General features: G+C 38.3%; 1 protein-coding gene across 1 annotated transcript; it reads left to right on the top strand.

Annotated features, from left to right (window-relative positions):
• Positions 1 to 7,369: 7,369 nt before the first annotated feature.
• On the top strand, positions 7,370 to 10,389 carry LOC142605880 (uncharacterized). The gene is made up of 6 exons (XM_075777306.1): positions 7,370 to 7,676; positions 7,836 to 7,986; positions 8,091 to 8,212; positions 8,867 to 9,066; positions 9,514 to 9,590; positions 10,098 to 10,389. The coding sequence occupies exons 1-6, from the start codon at positions 7,370 to 7,372 to the stop codon at positions 10,387 to 10,389; spliced, it is 1,149 nt and encodes a 382-aa protein (XP_075633421.1).
• The last annotated feature ends 1,184 nt before the right edge of the window (positions 10,390 to 11,573 follow it).

The raw sequence follows: 11,573 nt of genomic DNA, 5'->3' as shown, positions 1-11,573 counted from the left end.
ACAACACCAAAATCAAGTTTGTTTATGCCTTTACTATTTAACATGCATCTACCATTTTCAGAAAAATTTGGCTTTGCACCCTTGATTGGTTATTTATCATGGTGAGTTTCTACTATGATGCAAAATTAATGCACGAGATTGGCAAGTAACCGAAACTTTCATGACATGTTGGACAATGCGGGAAGGACCCTTCTTTTGATTACATGCTTGTACAAGATTTGCTTTTTCAATGTTGGGTTCATCGGCTCCAATAGTGGGCCTTTTACAATACAAGGAAATGCAATTGTGAGGAAAAGTTCGACTTCTGACAATGTGGACTTCTCGGGGAAGCTCTTGGACACTTGGATCTCTTGGTAACTTGGACAGCATAGATCTCTTGGACCTTTGGATCTCTTGAAAAGGCCCTTGGACTCTTGACATCTTGGCAGTTTGGATCTCCTAGCAGTTTGGGTCTCTTTAATGATTAGGATCTCTCTTGGGAGAATTCCTGAGCTCATGATGTCTTAGGATTCTTGATAGTTTTTCGGCAACATTTCCTTCTAAACGAAGTTTCGGTTACTTGCCACAAATTTTATCTTTGCACAATTAGGTGACGGAACAATTTAGTGTATGCACGAGTGCCCTTGTAGGATTGTAAACCCTTAGGGATGGGGTATGATCTAGCACGTAGAAGCAACGGGGTTGCTTTCCCTAGGGGTTTAATCATAGATGATGTGCAAGCAGGATAGAAAGAACCTAGGGTAGAGCACAATTTCTTTAGCGCAAGCAGAAAGGGCGTACCTGTTACAAAACACTTTCCCTTGACCTCTAGTCCTACAAGGGTGTCCTTCCCTAAGCTTGGATGTTCGCTCTTTTGGGCTTTCCCTAGTTCTCATAGGCTCTAGGCTTGATCTAGTCCTCACAAGTTTAACATAACTAGGCCAACTATATGCAAAGGCTTTAACTGGTGGGTTGTTCCTAGCCTAGTGGGACTCAATCGCCATACCTCTCCCTTTATGGAAGTTATGGGGCAAGAAGGATCGAGAGGGCCTTTTTAGCTACTCCTGTCTACTTATGGACCCAGAAGTGCCTATAAAGTCAGCCCCAGATCTAACTATGGGTAACACTGTTGATGTTTGTGTCTGGGCATTTGCAGATGGGGTGATGAAATTCCCAAAGAGATGTGACTATGCCAGCAGTGCGGAGCTCAGGTTCGGCTCAAAAGGGGTGTATTTGTCATGCAATCCTTAATGAAGGGGAAAGACTTTTTCCAAACACAGCAGATAGCAAATAAATGGGTAGCGGAAATTAAATTTTGCTACCCTATGTTTGCATGTGAAGGAAAGTTGTAAAGCATGTGAGGAAAGCAGTAAAGCATGTGAGGAAAGCGGTAAAACCCCATGTGAAAATACCTCAAAGCCACCCTTTTTAGGAAAAGGATTTTGGAAAAAGATTTTTTTGCTCTTTTGAAAAAAGTCTACAAGGACATAGTAGAAGCCCTTTTTCAAAAGGAAAGCCCCAAAGGCTAATGCCAATTTCTGTGTTTTTGAAAGCCAATGTCCAAAGATCATGGTTTTATCGAAAGCTCTAAGGCTAAACTCCCATGTATCCCTAGCAGAATCGTCAGTTTGTCGATGCCTAGCCTCAAATGACTGGAAAACCTGTTATCGGGCCTTCGTCCGACCACTCGCTATGGCGACGATCCCACACGATCAGGGCCTGTTGAAGGCCCCTCTCGATAGTTGTGTGGTTCGCATAGAGCTTCGGGCGCTCTCTCTCTCTCTCGGTGGAGAAAAGGTATTTGTCTACCTTCGGAGGTGTGGCAGGAATCTTGGCCAAATTTTACGGTAATTACCAAAGGTAAGTGAAATCGCCACCAATCATTGGGTTTTTCTAAGGTGTGATTGGTCACCTGTTTCTAGTTGATTTTATTACCAATCCTATGCTAAGAAAAATGTCATTTTTCCTATTCTAATATGGATGGAAAAAAAATTTTGATTCTTGAGTTTGGAAGTTTGGTTACATGTGGGGAATGTATTAGGCACCCCACAACGCCTGTCTAAGGACAGTCCTTTGTTTTTTATAAAACCTTAATTTTCGGAGATTGGCAGTAAAAAACATGATTTTGGCATTGGCTTTCGGGGCTTTGCATGCATAGGGGGCTTTGAGGTTTGGCTTTTGAATGGGTATGGTCCCAATCTATGCTTTCCTAAGGCATCTGGATAGAGTGCTAGATTTCCATGGCGAAAATCTGGCAACGTGTCACCTTACTTTCGCGACGAAAATTAGGCATTGCTTTGCCTTAGGTGACATGGACTATGACAATCACACCGGAAGGGGTGAGTAGGTATATATATACATACATCATTCACAATGCTAGCACACAAAGCGGGAAAGTAAATGCCTACATCCCTAGAGCCTAGCCCAAAATATAGGTGCAGGAAAGTAGACTAGGGTCACTATACTTTAGAGATAAGGACGAATGGAAGGAATAGATGCATAGATAATGCGCAATGGGAATAAAGCAAACAAGCATACAAGCGAAGCAAGCATAGCATGTGGCAGGAGGCATGATAAGCAACAAGGTAAGCAAATGAACTAAAAGGCAAAACAAGTAAGGAAGCAAATAAAAAGGTGGTGTCCGTGAGGAAAAAATGTTGGTTTGGATCGAATGTCCATAACTTTATTGGGTTGAAGCATGGACGACACATTAGCAAGTAAGACTCATGCATGGAAATGTAAGCAAGCGTGTAAAGATGCATAGAAAGCTAACGAGTGGCACAAACAAGCATGGTAAACATAGCATCATGCGGAGCAAAAAAGGGAAGGGTATGCATGGAGCAACCTGGCATCCGGAGATGTCTCCCAAATGGTTACATACGAACAAGGCCTCATGGGCATCGGATGTAACCAAACAAGAACAAGCCCGCATAGGGTGTCAAGCATTGCAAAGCCTAGAACAAGAGAGTCTAGCACAAGCAAAAAGCATAGAAGCAAGCAAGCATAGACATGCAAATAAAATTATCCAAGCCCTTCAATATGGGCCTTGGTGTATGGATGATGACAAAGACCATAGGGTCCAGATCGGGTCTTAACCATTAGACCAAAACATAAGAAAATGTGATAAAAGGAACAAAATGGCTACAATAGCACATGGCATGACAAACAAGGTCTAGGCCTAAGCACATAAGCATGGCGTGAAGCACACAAGCACATAAAGGATGGCATAAAGCATATAGAGAACATCAATCTACGCATGAAAACACATTGATCTACACGTATAAGCATGGAAAAGCGCGTGAAGGCATATGAATATACATCTAAGCATGTGGATGTAAGCATAAAAGCATGGAAGAACACCAAATCCAAGCATACAAGCATGTGAAAACATGGATCTAGACATATAGGCATAGAAACATGCATGTAAACATGTAGATCTAAGCAAGACATAGCCAAAGTCATGACATCAAGCATATGAGCATGTAACCCCAACATCAACATAGAACAAAAAGAGGAACAAAGCATGGGAAAACATGGCATAAAGAATAAAACATGTAGATCAAGACAAATAACATATAAACAAGCAAGGAAGAACATGGATCTAAACTAAGAACATGCTAGGAGCAAGATAAAGCAAGAAACATGCTAAGGAAAGTAATAAATCATATTACAAAGGCAAAAAGAGCAAGATAAATGCTAGAAAAAGATTTAGAGGGTTATGGGTGTGGATGTAGCTTTAGTAACTAAAAAGCTACATCCACTCCCCTAAACCCCAAATCCGAAGTGTAGAAGCAAGGAGAAGAAGATTGGGTATAAGAACAATACCTTGTGTTTTTGGTGAAAAAGGAAGAACTAAGAGGTTTTGATGTGGCTTTTGTATGTTTTTTGTGTGCCTTTTGTGTTTGGAAGAAAGGAAAAACATGTAAACAGTGTGCGAGCAGAGATTAAAACTCAGAAAATCTCTCCTTTTTGGTCTGGGGTGCTTAGGGCCTTTTATAGCCCTAGTGCATTTTTTGAGGTCGCGGCCCTTGAAATAGATTCTAATCAGGGTTGATCTTGACTTTCTGTTTCTAAAAAGGTATGGAACTTGAAAATCCAATGATTGGATTAGAAGTTATGGCTCCTGGAAGTTAGCGATGCATCAATCGGTGCGTTAGCCCGGTTTTCCTGATATCTCGGCCATTCTAACTTCGATTTCAACCCATAAATAGTCGTTGGACTGAGAATTTAATAATCTTCGCAATGGCATTGGTTTCAGCCCGTTCTAACGGCCAAATCAACATTGGGGTTTCTAGGCCTACTAGGGGTCAACTCCAGGTCAAACTTGGTCAAAGTTGCTGAAAATCTCCAAGAAGCTCGGGTTTGATGTAAAACCATGAAAATGTTGTTTTGTGGGGATTTTGGCTTTGTTTGACTTTCAGTCAGCCCTTAAAAAAAAAGGGTCAGATTTTTGGAGTTCACACGTGCCTCCCAACTACCCCACCTACCCCACTTCCCACAACTCATTTTTTCAATTATCTCTTACTCTCTTTAACCGGCTCACCTCTCCTTCTATTTTCTTTATTTTCTTCTTTTTCATTTTTGGTAGAACAAACACACTCACTCCCTCAAGCTCTCCCGCCAGTACCTCCAAACCACACCATCTCACCATCATTTTTCTAGCAAGATCACCGGAAAAATACTTAGGAACCCCCCTAAGCATCTTCATCCTTTTATTTGAGGTAAAATTTTCTAATCTTTTTTGTGCGTTTTACACTTTTGCTTGAGGTTATTTTTATCTAAGCTTGAATAATAATACCCATGTGATTTATGAGCATTGGAAGTGATATTTATGTGTTTTTATGTATGGGTTTTGTATTGGTGGAATTATTTGATGAGTGGGTATATAATTTGTGCTAAAAAAGGCTACTTAAGGTTTATGTATGGTGAAAAATTTAGGAGTTTTAAGTTATAATGTGTGATGGTTGGTAAATTTAATTTTTCCATTGCCATTGGGTTATTTGGAGTTAGTTGAAGTTTTAAATTTCTTGTCTTGAAGGATATTTTGATTTTGCTTTCATGGGTCTCTTAATGATGTAGTGTAAATTTATGGAAGCTAGTCATAATGTTGGAGATGATATTGAATGGGTTAACTTTATAAATTGGAGTCTATGCCTTGTGAATTCATTTGTTGAGAAACTTTGGAAGAGGAATATGTTATTGATGAGGTTAAATATTAGGCTTGCCTAATTAAGTGCTTATTTGGAAATTCCTAAATTGTAGCTAAATACAATTTTAAGCTTTATGCTTATTGTGTTAGGTTTGCTTGATATTGTTGAGATTCTAGCTAATCTCCTTTGGAGCTTGGAAAATTAGGTTTTTTGCGGGTTGCGAGGTAAGTAGCTTCTTAATGGGATATTTTTAGAAAATAACCATGTTTCATAAATGATGTTTTCGGGTCAAACACATTTTGGAAAATTATATATGGATATATGTTTTATTAAAAGTGTTGTGTTGTGACCCTATTATATATTATTATATATGAAAATGCATCATATTTGGTATTGCATTTGAGGAAATGCATGAATTGTTGACATGAAAAATATGAGCATCTTTTATTTAATCTTTGATAAGGAAATTATGGATTCTATGGTTTATTAGAAAATCAAAAGATGCTTATCTTGTCTTGTTATTGGGAAATTGATATAAAATCTTTTTGACAAGAATGAAGTTGAAAACCTTACAAACCTTGTGGAAGTTAGATTTTTTAAGGTTTTCCTGAAATTACCTAGATATAAACTATGTATTTCAATGTAATGTAACCTGTGAGCTTTATGTGGTTTTAACACCATGCAATGTGTGATTTCCTGATGATCACTCGATTTGGTTTTCGTAGTCTTTGTGACAACGGAATCAAATCCAGGTCAATGCCCTTTCACTTTGGATGACGCGATCTCCCCTACTGCCAATGGGGGAAGCGGTTCCTTGATTGTGTGTGGGTGAGGCCGCTGTCCATGGGGCCAAGAGACCACATGCAAGAGAGGTCCTATTTGACGCGCGCTCTCTGCTGCCCATGGGGAAAGAGAAAAACCTTAAGGGTATAGGTGAGGCCGCTATCCATGGGGCCAAGAGTCTGCATACCAGAGAGAACAATATCATGTCAGTTGTGAATGGGTGGATCCCCTGACCAGTCTATGTGGTAGTGTGGTATATTTGTGATAATTTACCGTATGTTAGATTTTATGGCTTTGAAAATTATATTGTTAGTGCTCACAGATTGTAGATTATGGTATATAGTTTCAAGGTATTTACTTTGAGAAACTTTGTGTTTCATTACTTAATCATTCTTGTCATATTATTATATTGAAGATGAAACTTGCATTTCCCCCACCCCCATTAATTATGCTACTTACTAAGCTTTAGCTCATCCCACCCTCTTACAGTTTTTCAGAGTAATTAGCTATACCTTGGATATGAAGCTTACTTTGTTGGTGATGATAGAAGTGTTATGTTAAATTTGGAGACTTTTGCTGTAAATGGTTGGTGACTCGATTTTGCTATGTTCAACGAGACCTTAATTAATTTTATTGGAGATGGGTCACTTGAGGTTTGTTAGCCTTTGGCGTGGTAGGCCTAGACTCGATGTTAAGGTCCTTATTCTTGATAAGATTGTGACTTTGTGTAATTTAATCAGAGTATTATGATATATTCATGTATTATGTGGAGGCACATGATTTTAGTTATTATTCGTAAATGTATTATAGAGCTTTGACTTGTAATGTGGAGATTTATTGTTATATATTCTTATCATGTGCAAATGAAAGGAAAATAAAAATCTCCTATAGTTTGGTTTTCCAAAAAAGGAAAAATCTATAGGTACCTTTGAGATGTTTCTCATGTTTGGCCCCTTTTGGGTTCGGGGCATGACAGATATGGTATCAGAGCATAGGTTATGATTCTGTAGACTTTTGGAAATAGGTATTGATTTTGATCTAAGTCAGAGCATTAGGGGTTGATGAATCCTTTATTCTTTTCATTTGTTTCAGCTTCCACCTGCTTTTCCTTCATTCTTATCTATCTTTTCTATGCTAACCTTCTATGTTGCCTTGTGATTTACTTGCTTGTTTCTTGGGTATGGGTATAAGTACCTTTGTACACTATACCTCCTAAAAAGAAAGCACATAAAGTAAGGCATGTAGATGAGGTTGCAGCTCTAGAGCATGGCCTTAGGCAATGCCAAGAGCGTGAGAGATTTGTCATTCCTGTTGGTGGTGAGATTGATGAGGTGGCAGACATGATCTATGCTAGGATTGCTAGATCAGTCTAGGGTGGTGAGTGTAGGTAGGAGGGTTGTTCTTTTGGGGAGTTCCATAAGCAAAATCCTCAAACTTTTAATGGTGAACCTGAACCAATGGCAGCAGAGAATTGGTTGCTAAAGATAGAAAAGTTATCGAGCGCCCTGAACAACTTGATTTTGGAATTATTGGTTTCTACCCCTGTTAGTGATACTTTAATGACTAATCTTGTGCTTAAGTATCGTATTCTTTGTATTGAGAGTAGAGAGTTATTGGCTGATTTGGTGTTGTTAGATATGCATGATTTTCATGTCATTTTGGGCATGGATTGGTTGGCTTCTTACCATGCTAGTGTGCATTGTTTTGAGATAGAGGTGATGTTTAGGCCTCCAGGTGAATCAGAATTTCTGTTCAAGGCCTCATGTTTGCCTTTTATGCCTCGTGTGATATCTTGCATACAAGCAAACTGCTTGCTTCGAAAAGGATGCCAAGGATTCCTTGCTAGTGTAGTGGATTTACAAAGCTAAGAATTGGAGATAGGAGACATTCCCATTGTGAGGGAATTTCTGGATGTTTTTCTAGGTGATCTACCTGGGTTGCCCTCAGATCATGAGATCGAGTTCTCTATTGACCTCCTTCCTGGTACTGCATATATTTCTAAGGCACCATGTAGGATGGCACCCACAGAGTCAAAGGAACTTAAAGAGCAATTGGAAGAATCGCTAGACAAGAGGTTTATTTGCCCTAGTGCCTCGCTTTGGGGAGCTTCAGTTTTATTTGTTTTGAGAAAAAGGATGGGTCTATGAGGTTATGTATTGATTATCGTGAGCTTAATAGAGTCACCATTAAGAATAAATATCTTTTGCCTCGTATTGATGACCTATTTGATCAGTTGCAAGGAGCACAAGTCTTTTCTAAGATTGATCTTCGTTCTGGTTACCACCAGTTGAAGATTAAGGGTGAGGATATACCAAAGACGGCCTTTCGGACTAGATATGGTCATTATGAATTTTTTTGATGATGTCGTTTGGATTAACTAATGCCCCTGCTACTTTCATGGATTTTATGAATAAGGTATTTCATGAGTACTTGGATCGATTTTTCAGTGTGTTCATTGATGATTTTTTGATTTATTCTAAGAGTTAAGAAGAGCATGAAGAACACTTGAGGGTTTTTTTATAGATCCTAAGGGAAAGGAAGAATGTGAGAAAAGCTTCCAAGAGCTAAAGTGGGGATTGGTCACAGCTCCAGCATTAACTATCCCTTCAGGTACGGGGGGTTTTGTCATTTATAATGATGCTTCTCATAAGAGACTTGGTTGTGTGTTGAAGCAAAATGGGGATGTTGTGGCTTATGCCTCTTGTCAACTGAAAAAAAAAATTATGAGAAAAATTACCCCACTCATGACTTGGAGTTAGCTGCAGTTGTTTTTGCTCTGAAAATTTGGAGACATTATTTGTATGGGGAAAGATGCGAGATTTTCACCGATCATAAAAGTTTAAAGTATTTCTTTACCCAAAAGGAGTTAAATATAAGGCATTGGAGATGGTTAGAATTAGTTAAGGATTATGATTGCTCTATTAACTATTATCCTAATAAGGCTAATGTTGTAGCTGATGCCTTTAGTAGAAAGCCTTCTGCTTTGCTAACCACTCAAAAGGAAATTATTCTTAATCTTGAAAGGATGGAGATTGAGGTTGTTATAGGCCATTCTGAGGCCTACCTGGCTAGTTTGAGCATTCAACCAACTTTGGTAGAAAGAATTAAATTGTCACAGGCCAATGACTCGCATTTAAAGAAAATCATGGATGAGGTGTGTAGTGGAAAGAAATATAAATTTTTATTTTTGAGGATGGTGTTTTGAGATTTGGGAGTAGACTTTGTGTTCCAAATGATCTATTGATCAAAAAAAGGAGATTCTAGAGGAGGCTCCCTATTCCCCATATACAATACATCTAGGTAGTACAAAGATATACCATGATCTTCATGAAAACTTTTGATGGAATAATATGAAAAGGGAGATTGCCCACTTTGTAGAGCAATGTTTGACTTGTCAATAGGTTAAGGTGTTGCACCAACGACCCTCAGGTTTGTTGCAACCACTTCCTATTCTCCAATGGAAGTGGGAGAAAATTTCTATGGATTTCTTTCAGGAATGCCGAGATCTCCAAAGGGTCATAATGCTATTTGGGTGATTGTTGATAGAATGACAAAATCAGCTCATTTTCTCCCTATTTGGATGAACTACTCCCTTAATCAGTTAGCTCAGCTCTATGTTGATGAGATTGTGAGACTTCATGGAGTACCTACTTCTATTGTTTCAGATAGAGATCCAAGGTTTACTTCTCATTTTTGGGGTGGTGTGCAAAAGGCCTTGGGTACTAGATTTGATTTTAGCACAGCTTTCCACCCTTAAACAGATGGACAGTTTGAAAGGACTATTCAAACTTTAGAAAATATGTTGAGAGCATGTGTTTGGGATTTTAAAGGGAGTTGGGCTAGTCACTTACCTTTGGTGGAGTTTGCTTACAATAATAGTTACCATTCAAGTATTAGAGCAACACCTTATGAGGCTTTGTATGGGAAAAAGTGTAGATCCCAATTTGTTAGGATGATGTTGGAGAATGAAAAATCTTGGGGCCAAAGATTATTCAGAGGACTTGTGAAAAGGTGAATATGATTCGTGATCGACTACGAGAAGCCCAAAGTAGACAAAAGAGCTATTATGACATTAAAAGGAAGGCTTTGGAACTTGAAGCTGGAGATAAAGTTTTCCTACGGGTTACACCTATGAAAGGAGTAATGAGATTTGGTAAAATGGTAAGTTAAGCTCTAGGTTTGTAGGGCCTTTGAGGTCTTGGAAAGAGTGGACGAAGTTGCATATAGAATTGCACTACCACCGGCCTTGTCAGGAATTCATAATGTTTTTCATGAGTCTATGTTGAGGAAATACATTCCTGACCCTTCACATGTTTTGAGCTATAAGCCGATTCAGATTAGAGATGACTTGTCATATGAAGAATTTCTAGTAGAGATTTTGGACCGTAAGGAGCAAGTGTTACGCAATAGAACAATATCATGGGTAAAGGTGCTTTGGAAGAATCACTCAGTGAAAGAGGCATCTTGGGAGCGTTAAGATGATATGTTCTCAAGATACCTAAGCCTTTTTTAGGATCAAGGTACGTAAATTTTCGAGGACAAAATTTTTATAAGAGGGGAAGAATGTAACGTCCCAGTCAGCCCCTAAAAAAAAAAAACAAAAAAGGGGTTAGATTTTTTGAGTTCACACGTGCCTCCCAACTAACCCACCTACGCCACTTCCCACCACTCATTTTTTCACTTATCTCTTACTCTCTTTTACCGGCTCACCTCTCATTCTCTTTTCTTTCTTTTCTTCTTTTTCATTTTCAGTAGACCACACACACTCACTCCCTCAAGCTTTCTTGTCAGTACCTCCAAACCACACCATCTCACCATCATTTTTTCGGCAAGATCATTGGAAAAATACTTAGGAATCCCCCCTAAGCATCTTCATCCTTTTATTTGAGGTAAAAGTTTCTCATATTTTTGGTGGGTTTTACACTTTTGCTTGAGGTCATTTTTATCTAAGCTTGAATAATGATATCCATGTGATTTATGAGCATTGGAAGTGATATTTATGTGTTTTTATGTATGGGTTTTGTATTGGTGGAATTATTTGATGAGTGGGTATATAATTTATGCTAAAAAATGGCTACTTAAGGTTTATGTATGGTGAAAAATTTAGGGGTTTTAAGTTATAATGTGTGATGGTTGGTAAATTTAATTTTTCCATTGCCATTGAGTTATTTGGAGTTAGTTGAAATTTTAAATTTCTTGTCTTGGAGGATATTTTGATTTTGCTTTCATAGGTCTCTTAATGATGTAGTGTAAATTTATGGAAGCTAGTCATAATGTTGGAGACGATATTGAATGGGTTAACTTTATAAATTGGAGTCTATGCCTTGTGAATTCATTTGTTGAGAAACTTTGGAAGAGGAATATGTTGTTGATGAGGTTAAATATTAGGCTTGCCTAATTAAGTGCTTATTTGGCAATTCCTAAATTGTAGCTAAATACAATTTTAAGCTTTATGCTTATTGTGTTAGGTTTGCTTGATATTGTTGAGGTTTTAGCTAATCTCCATTGGAGCTTGGAGAATTAGGCTTTTTGCGGGTTACGAGGTAAGTAGCTTCTTAATGGGATATTTTTGGAAAATAACCATGTTTCATAAATGATATTTTTGGGTCAAACACATTTTGGAAAATTATATATGGATATATGTTTTATTAAAAGTGTTGT

This window comes from Castanea sativa, chromosome 8 (assembly GCF_040712315.1).
Source record: "Castanea sativa cultivar Marrone di Chiusa Pesio chromosome 8, ASM4071231v1".
NCBI classification, from domain to species: Eukaryota; Viridiplantae; Streptophyta; class Magnoliopsida; order Fagales; family Fagaceae; genus Castanea; species Castanea sativa.
The sequence above is the reverse complement of the archived record's forward strand: the minus strand, read 5'-3'. Positions and strand labels throughout refer to the sequence as shown.

Bases quoted from the DNA above. Each gene is read 5' to 3' on its own strand.
- LOC142605880 (XM_075777306.1), top strand. From the start codon at position 7,370: ATGGCAGCAGAGAATTGGTTGCTAAAGATAGAAAAGTTATCGAGCGCC. The intron at 8,213-8,866 runs GTGAGGATATAC...CTAATGTTGTAG, and splicing joins CCACCAGTTGAAGATTAAGG to CTGATGCCTTTAGTAGAAAG. The intron at 9,067-9,513 runs GTGTGTAGTGGA...TCCCTTAATCAG, and splicing joins TAAAGAAAATCATGGATGAG to TTAGCTCAGCTCTATGTTGA.